Here is a 22,987-nt window from a genome sequence, read left to right on the forward strand (position 1 = left end):
ATGACTATTTCAAATGGCTAGTGTAAAAAAATTCATATTCTTTGTTCCTATTAAAGACAATCTGTAAAATAGTTGTGCACTCTATCAAAAACATTTTCCCCCCGCTTTAGTTTAAACTTTATTTGTGGATTTCAGTAAAAACATTTTGGAAGCAGTGAGTCTCCAAAGTGGTTGTATTTGACGACAGAAGCAGTAAAGGTGAAAGGACTCTGCCTTTTAAATTTTTTATTTTTACTTTTCCCCCTTTTACTTTTAGCTCTTTTATCTACTTTGGTCAACGGAAGATATTTCCATGACCACTAGATGGCACTGTGAGTCCACCGGAGCCTAGACATGATTGTACATTCCTTCATCTCTGTCCTCTCAGGGAAAACTTTCACTGCAGCCTTTATGAAGAGTCTCCTCTGTAGACTCTGTCAGCTGAGCAGTGTGAAAAGGTTCAGCCAGTCAAGCTTGACTGTTTCAGATGTGTATTTGGTTGAGTTTGCTCGGACCGTGTCTTCACTCTCTGCGAGGGCTCAAAGTCACAGTTGGACTCCGTGGGGGGCCCGTTTGGCTCTGCAACCCGCGTCAGTGGGACTCCAGGAGGGGCCGCCTGACTTCATACCAGGTTAACAGCGAGTCCCACTTCACTTTGTCCCTTGCCTCGCTCGATACCTCAATCACCATGAAATGCAACACAAGGTTTGGTTGATGAACACATCAACCCCACAAGTCAAAACCTGAGCTTCATGGTATGAGACCGAACGTTTTGGCGAAGCTGACGGCAAACGTGTTTGGAATGTTGAGGGTTTTTTTTCTCTTCAACACCTTTCCGCCCTCTGCTTCCTTGACGTCCGGAATACAGCTGGTGCAATTCAGCAGCTCTCCTCGTAATAGTTCCCGGGTGAGGAGGTTGAAGTCGGAACAAAAGGGGGTGACCATGCAGTCACACGCTGCTCGTGTGTTCTCTGGGGGGAGGGTAGCTGATGAGCGACAGCTCCTGCTCAATCTCCGTTTCTGGCTCCGTTTCAGAAAGTGTGCCGGCGTTGTGGCATTCCGACAGGCTCTGCGACACTAATCCGATTTGCGTCCCGTCGTCTGTCGTGTCCTCCGGGTCCACCGTCAGCCTCCCGTTGTCTCCCCTGCTGCCATTGCGACAGTTACTGTTGCGGTCCACCCCTGATTTGTCGTGGCCGCCCATCAACAGAGGGGTGACGGCGTGCGACGGGCACTGCTGGGGCGTGAGGAGGGTTTTGCCACCTTGTCCCGCCGCATTAGCCCCGGCTTTGTACTGGCACCTGATGTAGTTGGAGAAGGCTCTCCTGTAGGTCTTGTTGAAGAGGGTGTAGACAAGAGGGTTGACCCCGGAGGAGATGTAACCCACCCAGACGAAGACGTTCAGGAGATCGTGGAGCAGCGACTCGTTGCAAGAGTCGCGGCACAGGACAAAGGTGACGTTGGTGATGAAGAACGGACACCACATGACAAGGAAGAGGAAAAAGACAATTCCCAGGACCTGGAGCAAAAGTGAGGGGAGAAGTTAGTATATTAATAAAAGGACAAAATGAGGTTTTAATGTCCCTCCAGGTTGGTGATCCACACACAAACACCGCGGTTCATCAAACACATGCCCGTTGTTGGTTGTTTCAGCAGAGAACTTGAGTCAGCATGGCACAAACAGTGATGCCCTGTCTACTGTTACCTTTCTACAGTTGCGTTTCCATTACAAATTACAAATGAGTGCAAAACTTTGTTGATCTACTAATGTTGATTAAAAAAAGGAAACAACTAAAATTGCACGTGAATAAGTATGTTCATGCAATGAGTCATTAAAAAACATGACGCACTATCATCCTCCTATCCCCAGTGGTAGGTTTTCGAGCAGTCTCCGGTCCGCTTGACCCACAAATGCATTCGCACCGCGCCAGGCTTCACTTTAATTGAACCGAAACAGAGTTTTGTAGGCAGACCAGAGTTTGCCTGCGAATTCACACCTCCCAAAACAAACTGGACTTCCTAGACAAACTAACTAAAGTTCAATTAAAACAGACTAAATAGGCTTTTAAAAGCAGCTAGAGACCTTCTCATTCCAAAAAGCTTTGAGTTGCACTTGATTGTATCGCAGTTTGTTTCCTCTATTCTACATTGCTGTGTACTTTGTTGGATTTACCCGTCTAATGAAGAACTTTGTGACCACGGTGGTCATAATGTTATGCCTAGTTGGTTGTAGGTGTATGAGCTTTGTGCCTCTTTGTCATTAAAGAGGAATTTGAATTCGGTCACCGCTCTGCCCGACTCTGGCAGCACTCCAAGCTTTCTGACGTTACTCAAAGTGCCTGACAGGATTTGATAGCATGTGACGTGAACTGCACTGAATATTCTAGAAGAAATATTTCTAAATCCGCTGTTGGAAAACGTCCGCGTCAGAAAAATTCACCTATCCTAGTTTTACAGAACGACACAGATATACGGCGACAGAGGCGGCTGCGGCGGACGGAAGGGATTGTGACTGCAGCAGCTCAAGGTTTGTTTTAGCTGGAGTTTTTCTTTAGCTTGTCTCGCGACAGCAGACATTTCCACATCACTGAAGCCAGAAATCTTACAGGTGTAATGTTTTTAAGAAATGTGATCAGTTTTTCTTGACATAAAAGTTCGAAGCTTGGGTATGTAACTTTTATAAAACATTTTTATAAATCTATATAGTTGTAAAAAATGCCAGGAGGAGGTTCTTGGCGCTGTCAATCAACCTCATGTGCGTGCTGCTAAATGTGCTAATGGTGGAGAAACAACTCAACGTTGCAGAAAAAATGTTTTTTTGAAAGACGTTCCGTCTCACATTCACTTCCAGGATTTACTAAAACTTTAAAGACATCGTGGATCATTGTAGATAATTGCTCTTTGTAATTTGGTTTTCTTATTTCTTTGAATATTGGTCATGTCCTTGTTTGTTTATGTCAATTTATGTCTTGCCATATACTGTCCAGTCTTTTGTATTTTGTTTGTTCTTGCGTTCTGCTTTTTGTGACACTCGGATCAGTGTTGGTATTTCCCCCCCTGGTTGGTTGGATCTGTTCAGCTCCTGATCTCCATTACTCATCTTCCATCTGTCTACCTGTTTACCTTCTGTTCCTGCTGCACCACCTGTCTTCTGTGTCAACAATCTTCAGTATTTAAGCTCCTGGATTTTCTTTGTTTGTTTCTGGATCTTTCCGTCACCCTGTCTGTTCGCGTCCTTGTTCCACATCCTGCATTTGCTCCTCTCACTTCCTTATTTTGCTGAGTTTTTCCATTTTCAGTGATGTTTTTTTCTCTATCTGGGTCATTTAAACTGTAAAAATGGTAGTTCTTGGGGCAAAAGAAAAACCCAGTCAAGAGTCTCTGGATATTATTTACGAGTTTGTGGGAACAATACTATGTATATAAAACAACACAATTATCAGAATAGTCAAGATATAACTAATAAAGTTATAGGAAAATATGGCATAATACTATGCCATATCGTCATAGTATTATGAAAATAAAGTACGACTTTATTCTCATAACGTTATTAATCTTGTATGACTTTATTCTCTAAAGTCATATTTTTTATTTAGCTTGGCTCTAATAATCTGTCATACAAAACAAATAAGGAAAAAAGAGAAAAGTATTCATTCATGTTTGTTGTCTTGCCAATCCTCGGTTCTAGCTGCAGCTTCCCTTCTCACCTTGGAGGCCCGCCTCTCGTTCTTTATGGCCTGCATCATCCCTCGTCTCCCATGGCAACCCGAGGCATCGCTCCGGCCCGGCCCGGCGGCCGGAGAGCTGAGCTGCGACGCGGCCTCAGAGCTGGGAATGATGCTGAGGCTGTCTGAGGCGGAGGCGCTGAGCAGAATGCTGGGCTCCGGACCCTTCAGGCAGCTCAGCGTGTTCCGTCTGCTCTGGAGCGGCGGCGGCTTCAGTTCTGTCCCAGGAAAAAAAAACAGAGAAAATACAAGGATCTGTGGGGTTTGAGGGTAAAAAAGGGGAAACTATGCATTCAATACAGAAATTAATTACGGGAATTAATAATTCAGTTACCAAGAAACTAGATGTGTGTCTTACCGCTGGTGTGACAATATAAAATTTTCAGTTGCTTTCAGTTGGGGAAAGAGTATAAGTTTTATTTTACACATATAAAACATGTTGTTTTTTTTTGTCCTTATGTCAAATGTCAATATTTAATTTGCCTTTTAAGACAGCACAGCTACTTTAAAGGGGCAGCATTATGCATTTTCCAGACAAGTGGTGCCATTTTATAACACAATCAAGTAACTACGAGAAACTCAGCTTATATAAAAATGCTGTATATATCAAATATGACTTCATAATTTGACACCTTGAAATTGGGCCTCCGTCTCTTTAAAAACTTCTGCTCTTTCAGGTGGTCTTTACAATATGGCTCCTCTATTAATCCTTTAACATTTTTACCAGCGGTTCACAGAGCAGTAGCTAGTAAACGAGCTCAGCAGGTGGGCAGTTCCATCAGGTGTTTGCTAATTGCTGCTGACTAGTCTGAAGGAGTTGATAATAATAATAATAATAATAATAATACATTTTATTTGTAATGCACCTTACATTTCAAAGAAATCTCAATGTGCTAACAACACAATTATCAGCTGATAATTGTGTTGAGTAGGGGAAATGATGGGAGTGGGCTTCTCTGTGTGGTGGAAGCTTTGAAAATTGAAAACTGCAGCTTGGAGGAGGAGCTTCGTCCTCGAAGGAAGAGCTTAGTCCACCCTGGTGGTCTGTAAAGTAGCTACTTGATTGTGATATAAAATGCCACCGTGTGCCTGGAAAATAACTAATACTGCCCCTTTAAGAGACGAATAACACGCAGTGATCTATGTCCAGACTTTGTGTCGTGATCGTTGGTTACCTTGCGAGTTTGGAGGGGAAAGAGTGTTGATTTGTGGAAGGTGGAAGGGGCTCGGTGGAGGCTGCAGTGTGATTGCTGGTGCGCTCAAAGGCTGCTGGGAAGAAGACTTTGCTTCATACAGGAAGACCGTGGCCTGCCTCTGGAGCACCTACGGAGGATCAGACCGGACGATGAGGAGATAACAGAGCACAGGAATGCGGGTTTGAAGGGCTACAGGCACGTCGCGTTGGCTCCTGAACTGGTTACCTGTATGGTGAGGCAGTAAGTCACCACCATGATGACCAGCGGGATGAAGAAGGCCACAAAAGAACCAATCAGTATGAAGCGCTCCTCGTTGAGGACGCAGCTGCCATTGACAAAAACCTTGTCCTCGTTGTGGAGACCGATCACTGGGATGGGCATTGACACGCCTGGAGAGAAACAGAGCAGGAAGTGGATGTTTAAGATTTTATTGCTGCACACTCGTTTCGTCTTTAGTCAGATGTCGCTTCTTGTCAAAGCAGATTTTAAAGTCAATTTATTTGGTCGTTTTCCAGATTAATCATGTACAGGCTACTAATTTGACCATATATGTGCCTCAATATGTTGTTTCCAAGACTGTATATTTTTATACTGTACATCTTTTTCCCATAAAATCTTACCAAGTATTTTTGGTCTGGTTTCTAGTGTAAATATCTCAACACACTTAAGCTAAGACAAAACTAACTTTTCATCAAGTTAGTTTTGATTTTAAGTAAATAATTAATTAATTTTGAAGTAATCTGCCAAGACATTTTAATTTATAACATGGGCAGATTATTTCACCTATAGTTAGTACTTTTTCACCAAACAAGCTCCTATGTCTTGCTCAAAAGTGACTTGTAAGTTAGTTTTGTCTCATTTCAAGTGTACTACGATATTTAAACTAGAAACTAAACCAAAAATACTTGGTAAGATTTTGTGTTTTTGCACACAAAAAAACAACAACACCAAAACAAATTCATTCTTGGTAAAAGGAGAGGCACCATGAAAACATCTATTGTTGTAAGTATGGTACCATGTAGTGAGGCACAAAGGCCAGGGATCAAACTCGGCTATTGTGGAGTCTGTTCTGAACCAAGTGATCTGTACTGACAACAGTGCAATCATACGATGGAGGCTTTCCAACACTGAGAAGTAACCAAAGTGTGAAAAATTACAGACAAGTGGGGAATGCCGAAGTAGTGTGCAAAGATTTGAAAGTCAAATTTTTGGCTGCCTGCTGCTGCCAAAACGATACTGCTGGTCCAAAATCAGACGATTTAGCATTCAAAGGCGGATGGAGGGAATGTGAATCCTAGTCAAAGCTTTAAACGATAAATACTGTGTCTTTCATGTTGAATGCCTAAGCTGCATTCCTTCAGTACTGTCTAATGCACGCATAAAGTTTTAGGATGTCACTGGAGCATTTCAAAGACCAGGGGTCAACTGACCATCCACCCACTCGTCCATGCAGTGTTGTCGGGGGAATTTAAAGTGACAACGTAACCTTAAAATCATGTGTTTAGGGCGTGCCTTGGTGGCGTAGGGGATAGCGCAACCTATGTTTGGAGGCCTTAAGTCCTCGACGTGGCTGTTGTGGGTTCGACTCCCGGACCTGACGATATTTGCCGCATGACTTCCGCCCTCTCCTTCTCCCTTTCCTGTCAGCCTACTTTCATATAAGAGACTAGAGCCCACAAAAAGACCTCTTGGAGGGGTTAAAAAAAAAAAAATCATGTGTTTGGACTGTGCAAGAAAGGCACACCATGCAGAGCGCCCGGTCACATAATGAGATATCATTTGAAAAAAAAAAAAGAAAAAAGTCAAAGCTTGAAAAAGCAATGGATGAGTTCAGGGTTAGGGTGAAGATATTAATTAAATGCACCATGGTTATGCATGCACATAAACCAATGGAAAGCAACAGAAAAGCAACACTAAGTTTCACTTTCTTTTTTTCTGTTTGCATACAAAAAAGACGACGATTTACTGCAGCAGCTTGAGTGTTAACCAGAAAATCAGAAGTTGCTTGGAGAAATCCAAAGAACATTTCAGACTGCTGGGAGAGTGAATGAGGTAAAGTGTAAAAGATTCATTCCCAGTTACAGCAAACACATGATGGCCATTGTTTCTGGCAAGGAATGCACAACAAGCTGCTAGCTGGTTGCGACATATGAAGTTGTCATATAGGGTCAATACGGCTTTTTCTTTAGGCTTTAGAAAAAATTGTTTTCCTTAACTTGGGCTATCTTTGATATTCAGTCAATTTATTGTCTAAAAATCTAACTGACAAAATAAACCACTTGAATTTAGTATCACTATTGTAGCTTTTTTGTCTTATTACTGCATTAGCAAAGCTAATTTTCTTTTCAGATTAAAGATAATACAGGTTACAGTAATTGTTTGCTACGATAGCAGGTTCTTGTAGACTAAACATGAGATGTTTTTCTAGTTAACTTCTTGTTAGCCATGTTTCAAACAGTCCGATTTAATAAAACGTCATATCTGTTGAGATATCCAATAAAATAAAAGACGTATGTAAAGGTGCATTCTTTAAATAAAAATGCTCTGGTATATGTAATGTTGCTATAGTTGTAGCATTTTATGAGAGCTAAATCAGACCAAATTAGCCTATTAGCAGAGCTTGCATGCTAGTAATTATAAACATGCTCATAAGTCTTAGCTGAGGCTTTTCCTCATCGTATAAAATAAACTAATGTTTAAACAAAAATGGCTTCCACAACATATTAAAGTTAAAAACACCTATTTGTGTCATAACAACCAAGTAATGACCACAAAAAATGAGGAGAAAACACAATATCATCTCCTCTAATAACAACCCAAACATATTTGTTGTTCTATCCATTAGGCTGTGAAGTCTCTATATTTCGGGAAATGAAAGTAAATAATCATAACGTATGGCAGAATAACACATTAAGCAGGTAATGAGAGCCGCACCTGTAATAAATCAACATGCTGTTAGCGTTTTTATAATGTATTAGAGTTTAATGGACGCTCGTGAAGGTGCATTTTTGCTGCTGGGGGACAGCGCTGATAAAAGACTGCAGTAAGAACAAGCCTTTGAAGCCCCAGTGGGCTTTTTGACCTCTGATAATAACACTGACTAATGTGCCTGGTCTGATTTGAAAGGATTTCTTGTGAGGTTGAAAATATCTGGCTGATCTGAGAAACAAAGGAACACCTCAGTGAGAGGGAAAAAAAAAAAATCTCCTGAGGGTGAGAGCTACACTGCAGGTCATGCTAGTCCTTGAGCTGAATCATGGTTCATGTGAGGGCAGGTAAGGGCAAGGTGCATTGTTTTCTCCGCCGCTGTTCCTGACCCGGCCGGCACAAACATCCAATTCCAATTTACAAGCATCCTGTACACCATAGTATACTTCTGCCTGTTTATATGTTGTGCATGAGCAAAACCCTCCTGGGTTTATAGACACATTACATGTTATTGTTTACATCTGGAAATTTCATGCACGCGCACAACGCTGGAGGGCAAGTGATCAATTTATTAGCTGCTATCAATACCTGCTCCCGCGGTAACGCAACTCTGCTAACAAAATAAAACCTGGACATGTAGGCAAGGGCGCTATATAGGGGGGGGGGCATTTTTTGTTCATAGAAAGAGAAAAAAACTGGCGCCCTGTCAATTACAAAATTAATCATATTGTGTTTTTACAATTGTTTTCAGCAGTAAAAATTAAATGTTATCCCTCCTAGACTAAAAAGCAGACATCCATATTTGCGCTGAAGCCTCCCCTGGATCAGCATGAAACGATTCGTTCCTGCTTAGCGCTCCTGACAACGGTGTTCAGCAGCAGTCAGTGGAAGACCAGAATGACTGTTGTAGTTACTATGTTGCTAAGAAAAATAATAAAGTCTGGTTTATTAAAAAAAAAAATAGAGAGATAAAAAGACAAGAGTGTTAATTTGTAACCCAGTTTTTCTCCTAGAGAGGTGGGTAGACTGTGTGAGATTATCAGCCATTTAGCATAGTTAGCTTAGCTACAGATTACTGTTTGGTTGTCACCAGCTAGTTAGCATCATTCCAGGAAGTCTATGTGGATTTCTCTCTTTTACAATTTTTGTTGTGTTTTACAATTACACAATAAAAACAATGTATTATTGACAGAAATTCAAACAATCTTTATAAAATGATGATAAAAAAACCAGCCTCCTGTCTGGACTGGAAACAGTCCAAACAGTTTTACCTTAACTTGAATTTAAATTACAGATATCTGTTGCCACGTCCCTCCTGACCCGTCCTCTCCTAAGTGAAATTAAAGCTGCAGTATGCAACTTTTATAAAAAATATATTCTTTTACATATTTGTTAAAACTGTCACTATGTTGTGAAAGTATGGCATGAGAGATAATCTGTGAAAAATGTATTTCCTCTGCTTTCTTCCAGTTCTATCTAGAAACAACCAATCAGAGGCAGGAGGCGGGTTTTAGCGCTGTCAATCACAATCTCAGGTGGCTGATCACCTAAAGCTAAAACCAATGGCAGTCATTAACGACTAGCATTTCTTTGGCCCTCCAGCATGGAGCTGGGATCTTGCGTGTGCGACGTCACGGTACAGCGTGTCTATAGATCTGACTCATGGCCCGATGAAAGGATTCATTCACTTATTCAAGGACTATGTAAAACAACGGGTCAGGAGAAAATGCTTTAAAATGCCGTTTCAACTTACCCCAGCCTCACCTCAGCTCCCTACACGCCATAAAAAAACTTGCTCTGTACCTCATTAAATTACAAGAAGATCACATAAAATTGGAAGCATCTGGATGGCCTTGGGTTCTAAGTGAATTGATATTGTAATTTGGGCGAAGCAGCTCCTCACGACAGAAAAGTGCCTAATGGGCTTCTTCTGGCTATTTCATAAGTCACTTTGCAATGTAACTTCTGACAGTCACATATTAAACTTCTTGCTGAGCTGTTTAATTTGGTCCTAAGAGCCAGCAGATTCCATTCCTTTAGGTCATGGCAGATTTCTGGCGAAGCTGCAGCGACTCTCTGTAAATCCACAGAATACACAACAGACACAATAAACATAAAGCTGACACGCTCGCTTTGTGGCTTCTCGTGACATGACCGCGGCAGGCTGCTGGAGTTAGATTATTGTAGCACGAGATCGAGATCTGCAACATCAGCAGAGTGCAGGCAGCAGAAGAAAAACTCCAGGAAGGAGAGCGGCACAAAGCGAGGAAATGCTAGGCAAGATCTCAGCTCTGTATTTGAGGAATTTATGAAAATGGTTTTGAAAGTTTGAGAGTTTTTTTCCCCCCTGTAAACGCTAAGAGGAGACTGAAGGTGTCAGTAACGAATTTAACTCTAGCTCATTTGCTTGGAAAGTCTGATTTGTTTGTGTGCGATTGTTGTGAGATTTTGAAAATAAATTTGGTCAATGGAAGAACAAGACAATTTCTCGTTGTAGCGAAGGTTCTATGTTCGAAACTTGAGGCTGGTGGAATGTTACACTCGCCACTGTGTGTCGATCAGGACAAACTGAGGAGGGGATTTCCTACTTGTGAAGCTCTCTTTATTTGGTTATTACAACAGTAGTACAGGCTTGGAGTTGGAGGTGTGGATGTGGAGGTGAGGTGATGTGGTCTAAATCACAACAGAAATAAAGCCCACGTTAATTCACTGTACACATTATCACGTACAAGTTGCTGCAGTGACATCTACTGGCCACAAACTAACCACACGTATATTGAATGCTACAACCGATAGCTAACAGGCTAACCCACGTGGAGTTAGTAAAAGGTCGCATTAAACCGGCGACTCTTATGAATATAACATCAACATGTAATACAGACGGAACTACTAAATTAACTGCCTTGATACATATAACAGCAATTACTTACAGTGAGTCAAGAACGCACATCGACCTCAACCGAAACGGTAAGCAGCAGCTGCGTGTCTCCACTCCCAGAGCTATAATGCTTCTGCAGCTGCTGAATGTGCAATAACGCACTCGCCACCGGGTGGCGCACCTCCCTCTCCCAGTCCAAAGTAATAAACACCCGAACCTTTGTAACACTCGTTTTTTAGATAAAAAAAAAGTTTTGACACTAGGAGGAGCTGTTTGTCTGTTCCACGGTTAGTTTATTTTGCAAAACTTCGATGTTTGCAGTGGCGATATGGACGTAAGATTTTATCACGATATTCCGTGATAAAAGATCGCAATAAAAAAAAAATGGTGATAACGACATTAGTGATGATGTGAACTATTGAGCACTCTTTTTTTATTTATTTTTCTTCGGTAACCTGTATGGCTGTGATTGCATGGCACAGCATTCATAGCTCCACAAACAGAAATACTGCTCTTGAAAAACATTCCCATTTTTAATGTTTGCAAGTGTGAATTGTGTCACTAATACGCACACAGTGACTGCACGTAATCATGTTTTCTAATTTATTGATGCTCTCATTGAACAGTGGAGAAAATAATAAAAAATAATTCCAACAATACAGTTTTGAAGGACTTTAAACATTAACTAGAATGTATTGTAACAACGATAAATCAAAACTTTTAAGAAATTTATAACAATAAATTATAAACAGTATGATAAATGCCCATCCCTATTCGGTGCTGATCATATTTTCTCCAATGACAGATGACGGAATGTGCCATTTCTTTATACTTATGCTTTGGAACGATTTTGTACCCATCTCCTGACTGATACCTTACAAATAATACAGATAAAAACATTGAAATAACTTGCATCCATAAAAGCTCTACATAGTGACAACCTGAAATGCTCAAACACTCCTGAGATCTACTGTACAAACCGATCAAACATAAACAACCTCCAAGTAAAACAGCCGGTGTTACTGCACACGTGAAAACGGCTGCAGAGATCTCCTGCTGCATGTTTCATTGATAATCTTTCTGCATCGATTGCTGGGAGACCTCTCGGACCTCAATCATAGCAGCAGGCAGAAGTGAGGAACCTTTACTGGGGTCAACGAAATGGCTAGAGGAAGACACGGCGTGTCTTATCTCACAAAGGCGCTGGGCCGTGAACGACTACACAAGGAAGAAAGGAGGGGACCAACAGATGATTCAGCTGCATCTAGCTGTGTAGCAAATAATAATACAAAAAAAAACTTTCAAAGCAGTACGGTTTGGTTAGAAAATATGCTTTGTTTTGCTTTACCGCGAGATCCACGCTATGTTTTGTTCAAGATCCCACTGCCTCTTCATTTCTGAAATGATCGCTCAGAGTAAACTTTTACTTATTTTTGAATTTAAAAATGACTGTTAAAATATATTTGTTGAAGTATGTGGAAAAATATACACGTTAAGCACTTCAACACATTATTTTGCTTGATATAAAGGAAACTGAATATGAGAATTATTGCATTATGTTTATAGTTATTGTTTTATAGTCGTACAAAGCACCATTAGTATCTGATATGTTGCTACATTGCATCCAGCTCTCCAGAGACTTTTCTGTTCTTAGCAGTAACCTAATTTATCCAATATTAATGAAAAGGTGTTATTGAGATACATAGATTGCAGTTCGAAGCGAAATGTAAATTCACCACCAAATGTCAACAAACCTCAGTAAAAAAAATTTTTATTGAGTGCATTTGTTGAATTCCACTTACACAGTGCCATTTTATAGCACAATCAAGTAAATATGTTGCTTTCACTTAATATAAAAACTATGTATAGCCTATATCAAATATGACTTAAAAAAATTTAGATTTTGTAATTTAATGTCTTGAAATTGGGCCTCTGTCTCTTTAAGAAGCTCCTACTCTTTCTGAAACTCTGCCTTCAGGAAGTCATCGCAACATGGCTCTTCCATTAACCCTTCAACGTCTTTACCAGCATTTCACTGATAAGTAGCTCCTATAATGAGCTCAGCATACATGCAGTTCCACCAGGTGCTAGTCTTAAGGAGCTGAGTGGGGGAGTCACGGGGCTGAGGTCCTTCTCTGTGAGGCTCAAACACTTAGAAACTGCACCTCACAGGTGGAGCTAGTTCCAACCAGGCGTTTTGCACAGCTGAATGGTTGAATGGGGGATTAAAGAATTTCTCAAAAATACATGAAAGAATCAAAGAAACACTCCAGGTTTGTTTTTGGTGAGGAAATAGCACTATAACATGACGTGAAGCCCAAGAAAGTTGATTTTATTTAATACTGCCCCTTTAACACTAGAACTACCAAAGAATCCCAAAATGGGAATCTTTGTCCAGGTACCAGAGAGGGGCCAGTTTGGCCCTCCAAGAGAGGGTGTGAAGAGGCGCCTTAGTTATGTAAATAAGGCCATTACTGGAATCATCAGCTTTTTGCATTTTGGACTCAGTGTATTTTGTCTCTCTTTCAGGACTACAGGGGGAGGTCGAAATTCTCTGGCATGCTAGTGTTAAAACACTAGGAGGGAGACTGACTTTGTTGTCATTTTCAATGCACAGGGTGTATACAGAACGAAATTTCGTTGCATACGGCTCAGGATAATGTTTGAGGTTCCAATGTTGTGAGTAAAATAAAATACAGTATAAAATATGAATATAAATCTAAATATAAAATATAAAGTGCAGGACTGACAGTAAAATAGAAGTCCACCCGTCTCTCCTGCACCCCAATGCATGCCTGATAAAGCACATGTGCATTCAGTGCTGCCATGTCAATCATGTTTGCCAGGTTTGCTGACCAGCTGTCACATAGTGATGGAACCTTGGTCACCCCCCGCAAGATAATGACTGAAATAAATGCCATTAGTTCTTGTGAACTAAATAGGTGAAGCAGTAACCTATTTATCCTCCACAGCACAAAAGGCTGCATGCAAATTTGCATGTGCTAAGTCTCCCAGATTTCTTTTGCTTACACTTTTTGCATGATTTTTTTGAGGTGGATCAACACAATTAATACCCTCTTAGCTTTATTTCAAAGAGAAACATTACTCATTTCTTTTAGAAAAACCTTTGCATATTTTTTGAAACAGATTGTATGTTTTGCAAACTCTATGTACATTTGGCAAAATGACCTGGATAATGCAGCACAACATCATGGATCAGTTGCAAAAAGTCACATCTCGCCAAAAACACTTCATGTATGCTTCAAAACTAAACTGACTAGTCGTAGGTATCATAGATACCCACCCCCAACATGGACTATTCACATTCCTACCTTCTGGCCTGACGGTCAACGACCACATGTACAATAGAACAATAGAAGAATAGAAGAATGGATGAATGGAGGCTAATTTGAGCCATCAGAGTCGTCAGTTTGGACAGGGTCTTGTGGGGCACAAGACCCTGTCCAAACTGACGACTGGCTGAAACAGGGCCTGTTTCAGCCAGTCTGGGGAGAAATCGAAAACCTGGCCCTCTCCTAGTGCTAATCAATTTAAACTCTTTGATAAAACCAGCCTTTAATCATAAACGTCCCATAATTAAAACTCAAGCAGTGGGAAGACAGCAGCAAAAACAGGATGTAAGAATCAGAAAATTGTTGCTGTTCTAAGTAAAACTGTGTAAACTTTTCAATTTGAACTCTGTACTAAAGAACGTGCTGTGAAAAGAAACTCCTTTGAGAGACATTTCAACTCGCGAAAGATTTTGCCTGTGGACCGACAGACTCAGCACGCCTTGGGGCTTTTCTTTTTCTTTTTTTTAAAATCCATGACAAAAGAGGAAACTTTCGTGTAGATTAGTACTGGAGAGGCGGCACCTCAGGCCAACTGGACCCAAAGAGAAACAGCAGACAGAAGCAGCACAAGGCCAAGAATAAAAAAGACAAAAGGAAACAGAAAATATTTCTGTGGGGACGTAATGGACCAAAGACTGGATGTTTCATTGCTAATCCCACAGTATTGATCGATGTAAGCTCTCTCTGATCTCAGTCATCGCTGAGGGTTTGTGCTGCGGAGCCTCTTGAGGGGTTTAACGAAAGGCCAACAGGAAAACATCTAAAAGCAAATATGAATGTACAGAATCACAGAGGAGGCCAAAAAAAGTCCCAATACAAACAGGGAGCCAGCAGCGACGCTACATATTAAAACAAAGATTAAAGTGAGAGCATCATTAATTTACATCTACATGAATTGAAAAAGTGGTCTGATATTAATAAATTATCACTAAATTTAGATGAAACCAAGTTCATGTTATTCGGGAACTGTGAAGGGGATAGCGATATACAAATAATAATTGATCGTGTGAAAGTGGAGAGAGTTATTGAAATTCGGTTTTGGGAGTATTGATTCATAATAAGATCTGTTGGAAACCTCATGTTAAATATGTGCAATCTAATATGAGAAGGGATATGAGAAACGGGAAGACTATTTATGTTATGAATTACTGAATGGAAAAGAGGTGTGATTATATAAGTTAAACTTCATCATGCTCCTTTTCAGACTGAGTCACCATGTATTTGAGTAAGTATATTTGGTAATTTACACTTACAAATATGAAAGTCTTACTTTATTATTATGTTTTGTTGGTGAAATGTCAGTAAAATAAAAATGATCATCATTATTTGTCTATGCCTTGGACAGATAAATAACATAAATATTCACATCTGTTCAACTGTTCAATATCTTCAATGAAAACCTGCAGTTTTCAGGTTTGTGTAAGTGTGAGGGTGTGAATACTTTTGCAAGGTCGTATGTTTCATTGGAAATATAAATTCAGACATATTTTTAGTTAAATATCAGCAGAAAAACAAACAAAAACACAGGTCTCTCCATATTTTGTGTTACAAATTGTTTGTATGCCAACCGAGACAGTGTAGCCAACGGTAACTAGTAGTTTCTGATTAGCGTGAATCAGTGTCATTGACGAGGTTGAAATGAAAAAGCCCACTTTGACTCACTATGCTGAATATTTGCTCTCCAGGGTTCAATAGACAGATAAACACCACAGTTCCAAACAAGGCCAATCATGACTGACACATTCCATTTCAAGATCTTTATGCTAAGCTAATATGATCTGCGTAATATAGTACCCTCCAAACATGATAATTATTACTCTTGTTTGTACGTTTTTCCTAAACCACGAGCTGTCATCACTTACTCTAAGTTGCTTATCAGTGTGAAATGATCTCTTTGGCCGAACACAAAGCACAAAATTCTCATCAGCTTTTATCATGCCCTTTGACATTGGCTGGATGTTTGAGAGACAACTTATTAAGCATCTTTGTGCAGCCTGTCTGTCTCATAGAGCTCCCTCCACAGCTATTCCCCGACTCTCTGGTAAATAGCTGATAAATGAGCAAATGTGGAGACTTGAAGACATAAATGTGACACTCTTTTAAAACTTTTATCTATTCCTCTGACTGTAAAAACGAGCAGCTACGTAGATTTTACTGATAACTACTTGATATACGTCAGAATTAGAAAAAAATATTTGTATTGCTAGTGATCCAATATGCATCCGCAACATTTAAAAGGAAATTAAATGTAATCTCCGCCAAGTATCTTCAAAACGTTGGTGGATGTTGTTGCTGTGTGCAGGAAGGATCACCTCCAGTGTCAAGCAGTCTTCTATAGCAGTGGTCCCCAACCTTTTTATCACCATGGACCGGTCAAGACTTGGCAATTTTACTGCGGCCTGAGGTGGGTGTTAGCAGGGGGGGCCTCTGCATGTTGGTGTGTCCGCTAAAGAAAAGTTGACATGGCACAATTTTACATTTTTTACCCTGATTCTCCCCTTGCAACAATCTTAGAACGTTCCGAGTTCTCTGTGGATTTCTGTTGGAGGTTTTCAGCCCGTCTGTTCCAGAAGTCTTGTGCGGTCCTGTTCCAGTGGTACCGTCTGGTCCAGTTCCAGAGGACCTGTGTGGTCCAACTCTCGTTCCAGTTTTCGTTCCGCTCTGAAGACATCTGTAAGTCTGTGACGTTTTGACTATACAGAATACATATTCAGGATATGAGTAACGTCATTCTGACTAGTCAGAATGTTAATTTAAGATATCGTTAATAGAAAAACGATGTAATTGAAGATATCTCTAATTCATTTGGAGATATTGGAAAAGAAATTTTGACTAGTCAAAATTACAGTTCAAGATATCTTTAATTTATAATAATTTAGTCATTATTTCCTTTAAAGATATCTATAATTTAAATTTCGCTAGTCAAATCCAAAAACACATTTAAGATATCTTGAATTATGGCGTCATTTGAGATATCTAATTAGAATTATGACTAGTCAAAACTAAACTCCAGATATCCTGAATTTACTTTATGACAAGTCATAGTTTAATTGTAGATATCTGAAATGTGTATTTGAGATAGTCAGTGATGCATTGTAGAAATCTTGAATTGAAGTCTCCATACAACTCAGTGGTAAATCTGATGTCTTTTCAACCAGTCAGAATGTGAGTAGAGATATCTTAAATTGCTAAAACGTCTAGTCATAAAACAATTTGAGATATCTGTAAAATAAGGCAGTAAAACCAAATTTATGTTAAAACAGTTTGCCGGAGGCCTGGTGACCTTTGCCACATGTCTTCCCTCTCTTGTTTTACCTACTTTCCTCTGAACACTTTCAAATAAACGCCAATAGAGCCAAAAGAAAGAAATGTGCAGATTAGGTACATTAAACAAGTGGCTAATTATCATTTTACAGTTAATTGTAATTTAAAAGCATGTTTTTAATAATAGATTTTTTTTAAATTTAAAGATACAAATGCTATTATTACTATTATTATTTATATAAATAAGCATGAATGGGTCGTTTCAGGAATCTTTACTTTAAGTTGGCTAAGTAATGTCTCATAGAGATGTCTTCAAGGTTAGAGGACATAATGATACATGCAGGCAGCTTGTATGCATGTAAGTGCGCTAAAACCCGACAGCCCCTTGGGATTTAAAGGGCACCAAACAGCACCAATGGAAGCTCGAGGTCAGCGACAGGGAGGAGAGAGAGCTGAGTGAAAAGTTTTAAAAGTCATCCTATCCCCAAACACTTGGAAAAATCACACACACACACACACACACACACACACAATTAGAAAACTGATCTGTTCCCTTGATTATTACACTACAGGAACAGTCGAGAGGGGAGGAGATTGATTGGTTAGCAATGTGAAAAAAAAAAAAAATCTCCTGAAAGGGTTTACTCCCGATTCCTCTGAGATGGACTTGCTTCCCTCTCAGGAGGTCGTATTCATGCTTGCGAAATGTATCGTTTATGAGCTCATGTGACCACCGGATCTTATGTGGCAAACTTAATTATCCGGGGCCACATGCAGAGTGTCGATCTCAGAACGGTGGCTCGGCGTCTTCTCCTTTCCTCTGGCGCACGGCAGACACAGGCGGGTTGATGACTACGTACCCTCTGGCTGACCCAACCGCAACCGAGACAGAAGGGAAATAAAGAAATGGAGGGAGAGGCGCGATTTTTACCCCCCCCCCCCCCCCCCCCATGGAAAGGGCACCAAACAATGTGAGTCGTGAGCCGCTTAATGATGCTCTTTATGTTCCTCTCAGTTCACATTCAGGAGAGAGTCTGCAGTCTTTATAAGAGCATACCTTAGTTACAGAACAAAAATATAAAAAATTGATACTAAAGTCAAACTTTCCCATTTTTAAAAGATTTTAAAAGTTTGTCCAGAAAAAAAAATGTACACAACAGCAAATTCTACCTAGAAATACCCAGAAAAATATTCACATGCTTTGAATTTTTTACCCTTGGACATGTTCAGCCACAAAGGCGATAAAATTTACCCTGGAGGAGCTGCAGAGATCCGCAGCTCAAGTGGGAGACACATTAAATAGATTTGGTCTTTATCAACCTGGTAAAACCCAGTTCTGTGCTTTTCTTTGGTCAGAGGGTCTGGACTAAGGATGCACCGATCTGCCTTTTTCCACTTCCAATACTGATGCCTGGGCATGACGTATGACCCCAGTTTGATGAAGCTAAATAACTGTAACTAGTTATTAACCGCTGTAAATAACTCAAGGGGACTAGAGGAATAAAATGTATTATACCTACCTCTTGCTCCAGCTTTAATTGCTCTATATTTGGAAGCGTGGTGAACGAATGGCTTCGTTCACTTCCTCCGCTGACATTGCTAAAACTATGGACAGAAAATCAACAACAATCCTCCTTCAGTTCTCTGATTGGCCCGTTTAAAATTCAACCGGAGAAATGGAGCTCAATGGAAGAAAACCCAGACAGAGCACTGGAAGGAGATGAGAATCAAGCAGAATTGCTTTATAAGGCAATTCTGCTTTATGGGTCTTTATGGAAGGGAAGCAAAAGAAAGCCAGTGTTGACAAATAGAAGTCATGTAGAAGAAAACCACAAACAGGTGAACAAAAATTGAACTTCGTGGCCAACATGGGAAACACTATGCATGGTAGAAGCATTATGTCTTCATCTCCTCAGCAGGGCCTGGGAAACTGAATTGATGGGAAGATGGTTGGGAAACGGTTTGAACAAAAAAGTTCTGTTTCTAAATAATTTTGAAAATCATTTCCAGTTTTCCTTTAAAGTTAACAATTATGCACCACTTTGTGTCGGTGTACCACATAAAAACCCCAAATAAAATACATTAAAGTTCGTAAGATGACAAAACGTGAAACAGATCAAAGGAAACGGATACTGTCGAATACGAGTCTCGCCTGGCTCACAGAAGGGATTATAAAGTTAAATGTGTGACAGCGCTGTCAGAGGTTTCATAGCTCGACTGGACTGTTTCCACTGATAATTTGAACGGGTGCCTGACGATAAAAGTTTTTTTGCGTCCGTGAAATGAAACATTAGGCTCCCAAACTCGACTTTGGGGGATGAATTTCCACTGTTGGATTAACATAACCATATAAAACACAAACCCCTGAAGGTAAATCGGTTTCCATTCTTTATAGATTACCTCTGGAAAAAGAAAAAGGAAATCAAATGATGCAAATCAACCCCTCCCATGGCCGTCTGATGCACAATGCTTTGATTTAACGCACTGAATGCTCCCACTGTTTTAAAGAGGCAAGTCATGTGTAGGTAGAACCAGTTCAAATTTTAAAAACAGCTCACTAGAAGTCAGTGAATTTGATACCAGCAGACAAACAAAAAACAAACACAAGAAGATAATGGCTAGAAAGCACAAATCTGAATTTGGAACAAATCCTGAAAGGCCTGCCAGGGGCTTGTTCACAAAACCAAGTCTTCAGAATAAATACTGGCATCTATAACAAAATGTCATTGTTTTACAGCTTTTTTTCCACGCCACATTTGAGATCTTTAAACAAAAAACCAACAAAAAAAAACAACAAACAAACAAATAAAACAATCATAAACTATAAACATTATTAGTCTGGTGTTAAAATGGGCAAATGAAAGAACAGGCTATGATGTAGTGACTAAAAGATGAAGTGGACAATTCCTTGTGAAAGCAGTATTAGTTTTCAAACTTGTTACTTTTCTAGCTTCTCGTGAAGCTAGCTGTGCTACGTTGCTAGCTCTGCCTTGTATGTAGATGGGAATATAAGGATAAAAAGAGATTTGGCTTCAGTTTGGGCTTTTTTAATCTTAAAATACAGTGTATCTTATAAATCCCTGATTCAAAATGTAATAATTATATCACAATGTTACCTAAATTTCATTAAATAAGAGTGGACAGATGAATCAAATAGGGAATCTAGACTTCAAAACTCATGTTACCACAAGACTTCCATCAGATTTGACTTGGACTTGAGCTGATTTAAAAAGAAAAGTGGACAGAAGCGTCCATTCTCCACGTGGCAAAATGTGGTTGATGTGCATTTCTTCAGATTTTTATCTAAGTTCACTTTTGATCTCAAACCAGTTCTTGGCGACCATACGTTTGGAAATCACTACACAAATTTAGAAATAAATGTCACGGAAAAGTTTTTTTTTTTTTTTTGCCAATGCAAGTGAGTGTCGTGTAAATTTTTGGAGTTTGAACACAAAATGAGGGCATTTGGATTCTCCTGCTTGTGTTTCGTTCTCACTTGGTGGTATTTGTAATTGATTTTAACACAATGGCGTGAAAGAAGTTGTCAAGCGAGATCATTAGATAATCGGCTTCCATTATATCGGCGCTGAGGCTGAAAATGATGTTTTAGAACAATCTTGGTTTGTGTGGTTACACCCGAGTCCAAACAAAGTCTCTATGCGGTTCAGTAGAAGAATCCTTTAAGCCTCTTTTAGGTCTCCAAAGACCAGCTCTCCTGCGCCCCTCGCCTGTTTGTCAGCTTTAATTGTTTCAGCTCATTTGGTCTGACAAACAGGAGAAGGGAGGCGGTCTGCTGTGATAGTTTCACACAGCGAGGCAGTGGGAGGGAGGGTCATCAGCGTCTCTTAACAAAACAAAACAAAAAAAAATCAATGGATTTCTTCCTACCGACACAAACATGCAAATGCGTCTTTTATTGATTCTGTGTAATCTACCAGATTAAGCTCCAAACGGTTAGGCTACATATGTAATTTCTTTTTCTTTTCAGTAATTATAAAATATAATCCAATTATATTTCCTATTTGTAGCAAAAACCAGAATTTCATTTTGAGACAATAAGCTGAACTTTTATGCAAACTTATGAAAATGAGTCCATGTGCTATTAAAAAAATATAAAATTTGATGTCAAGTCCACTTGATATAACAATGTAAAAGCTTAAATAAATTGGGGCAATTTAAAAAAAAAATCTCTTAATTATTCTTAGTTTAATATAACTGCTAAAGACAGTTAAGACAACTTAATTGAAGTTGTAGCAACAGTGTTTTGAACGTCACCGTTAAATTTGGTGCAACTGAGTCAAAGCAACAAGAAAACTTAAGTCGAATCAGCAATTTACCTTCTGGCGGTTTATAGCCTTTAGACATACGTGCAATTTTTCCACATCAAATGTCGAATATGAGGTATGCTGACCTATAGAAATGGTCCAGACTGCGGCGATCTTCATCATGGCTTTGGTTCTGGAGTTGAAGCGGCTGTGCTCAATGGGGTTGCGGATGGCGACGTATCGGTCCAGGGAGATGGCGCACAGGTGCATGATGGAGGCGGTGGAGAACAGCACGTCCAGGTAGATCCAGATTGGGCAAAGGGCGCTGGGTAGAGGCCAGGCGTAGTCTGGAAGAACAGCAACAGGTAGGGGAGGGGGGGAGGGGGAATCATTATGTACTCCCAACTGATGAAATATTCTGATTTCCCTGCTGTGTCTTTCCCCCCAAACCCAACGCAGTAGATGCTGCTGACTTTGATAGGAGGAAAGAAGGTATTTCATTACAGCCAGTCTGTTCTGAGATACAGCTGAGCCGAGTTTTTAAGCTTAGCTGACTATCAAGGCTTAAGATACTCCAAGGAGAGGCTCAAAGTACCATCAATATTTAAAGTTAATTACAGTGAGGGGGGGAAAATCTAAATATAGATTTTATGCACTAAATGTTCACGACGCAACAGCAAACAGGACACAAGTCATTCCATAAAAAAGAAAAAGAAAAACTTTCAACATATGCACGGCTCTATGTGCCTTTGGCATTTGTTTTATCGTAAGGAAGCTATATACTTAAAACTAAATTATCAACAATACTGAAAGCACACAAAAATCAGCTCAAGACACTTGATTAATGAATTCACAGTGAAAGCAAAAAATATTACCAAGTATTTTTAGTCTAGTTTCTAGTTCAAATATCTTATTACACTTGAAATAAGACAAAACTCACTTTTCAGCAAGAAATAGCAGCTTGTTTTATGTCAATAATTCTTGAATTTTGATCAAATATGCTAGTTCCACTGATATATATATATACACTGCTCAAAAAAATAAAGGGAACACTCAAATAGCACATCCTAGATCTGAATGAAAGAAATATTCTCATTGAATACTTTGTTCTGTACAAAGTTCCATTTGCACAACAGCAGGTGACATTGATTGTCAATCAGTGTTGCTTCCTAAGTGGACAGTTTGATTTCACAGAAGTTTGATTTACTTGGAGTTATATTGTGTTGTTTAAGTGTTCCCTTTATTTTTTTGAGCAGAGTATATATATATATATATATATATATTATTTATAACATGGGAGGGAAAAGTATTGTTATACCGATACTGGAATACCAATCACAAATTTGATGTGTATTAATGATTTTAACGACGGCAATATAAAGTTAAGTGCTTGTTTTGC

The 22,987-nt window shown here is 39.7% G+C and overlaps 1 protein-coding gene across 1 annotated transcript in view; it reads right to left on the bottom strand.

Moving 5' to 3' along the window:
* Positions 1–235: 235 nt before the first annotated feature.
* htr2cl1 (5-hydroxytryptamine (serotonin) receptor 2C, G protein-coupled-like 1) overlaps positions 236–22,987 on the bottom strand; it is a 167,255-nt gene continuing 144,503 nt past the window's right edge. Inside the window, exons 6-10 of the mRNA XM_028039372.1 lie at positions 21,735–21,935; positions 5,126–5,289; positions 4,880–5,027; positions 3,687–3,922; positions 236–1,498 (exon numbers count right to left, since the gene is read on the bottom strand). Coding sequence (XP_027895173.1) covers positions 929–1,498; positions 3,687–3,922; positions 4,880–5,027; positions 5,126–5,289; positions 21,735–21,935 — 1,319 coding nt within the window. The 3' untranslated portion in view covers positions 236–928. The remainder of the gene's footprint in view (positions 1,499–3,686; positions 3,923–4,879; positions 5,028–5,125; positions 5,290–21,734; positions 21,936–22,987) is intronic.

Source organism: Xiphophorus couchianus, chromosome 14, assembly GCF_001444195.1.
Source record: "Xiphophorus couchianus chromosome 14, X_couchianus-1.0, whole genome shotgun sequence".
Classification (NCBI taxonomy): Eukaryota; Metazoa; Chordata; class Actinopteri; order Cyprinodontiformes; family Poeciliidae; genus Xiphophorus; species Xiphophorus couchianus.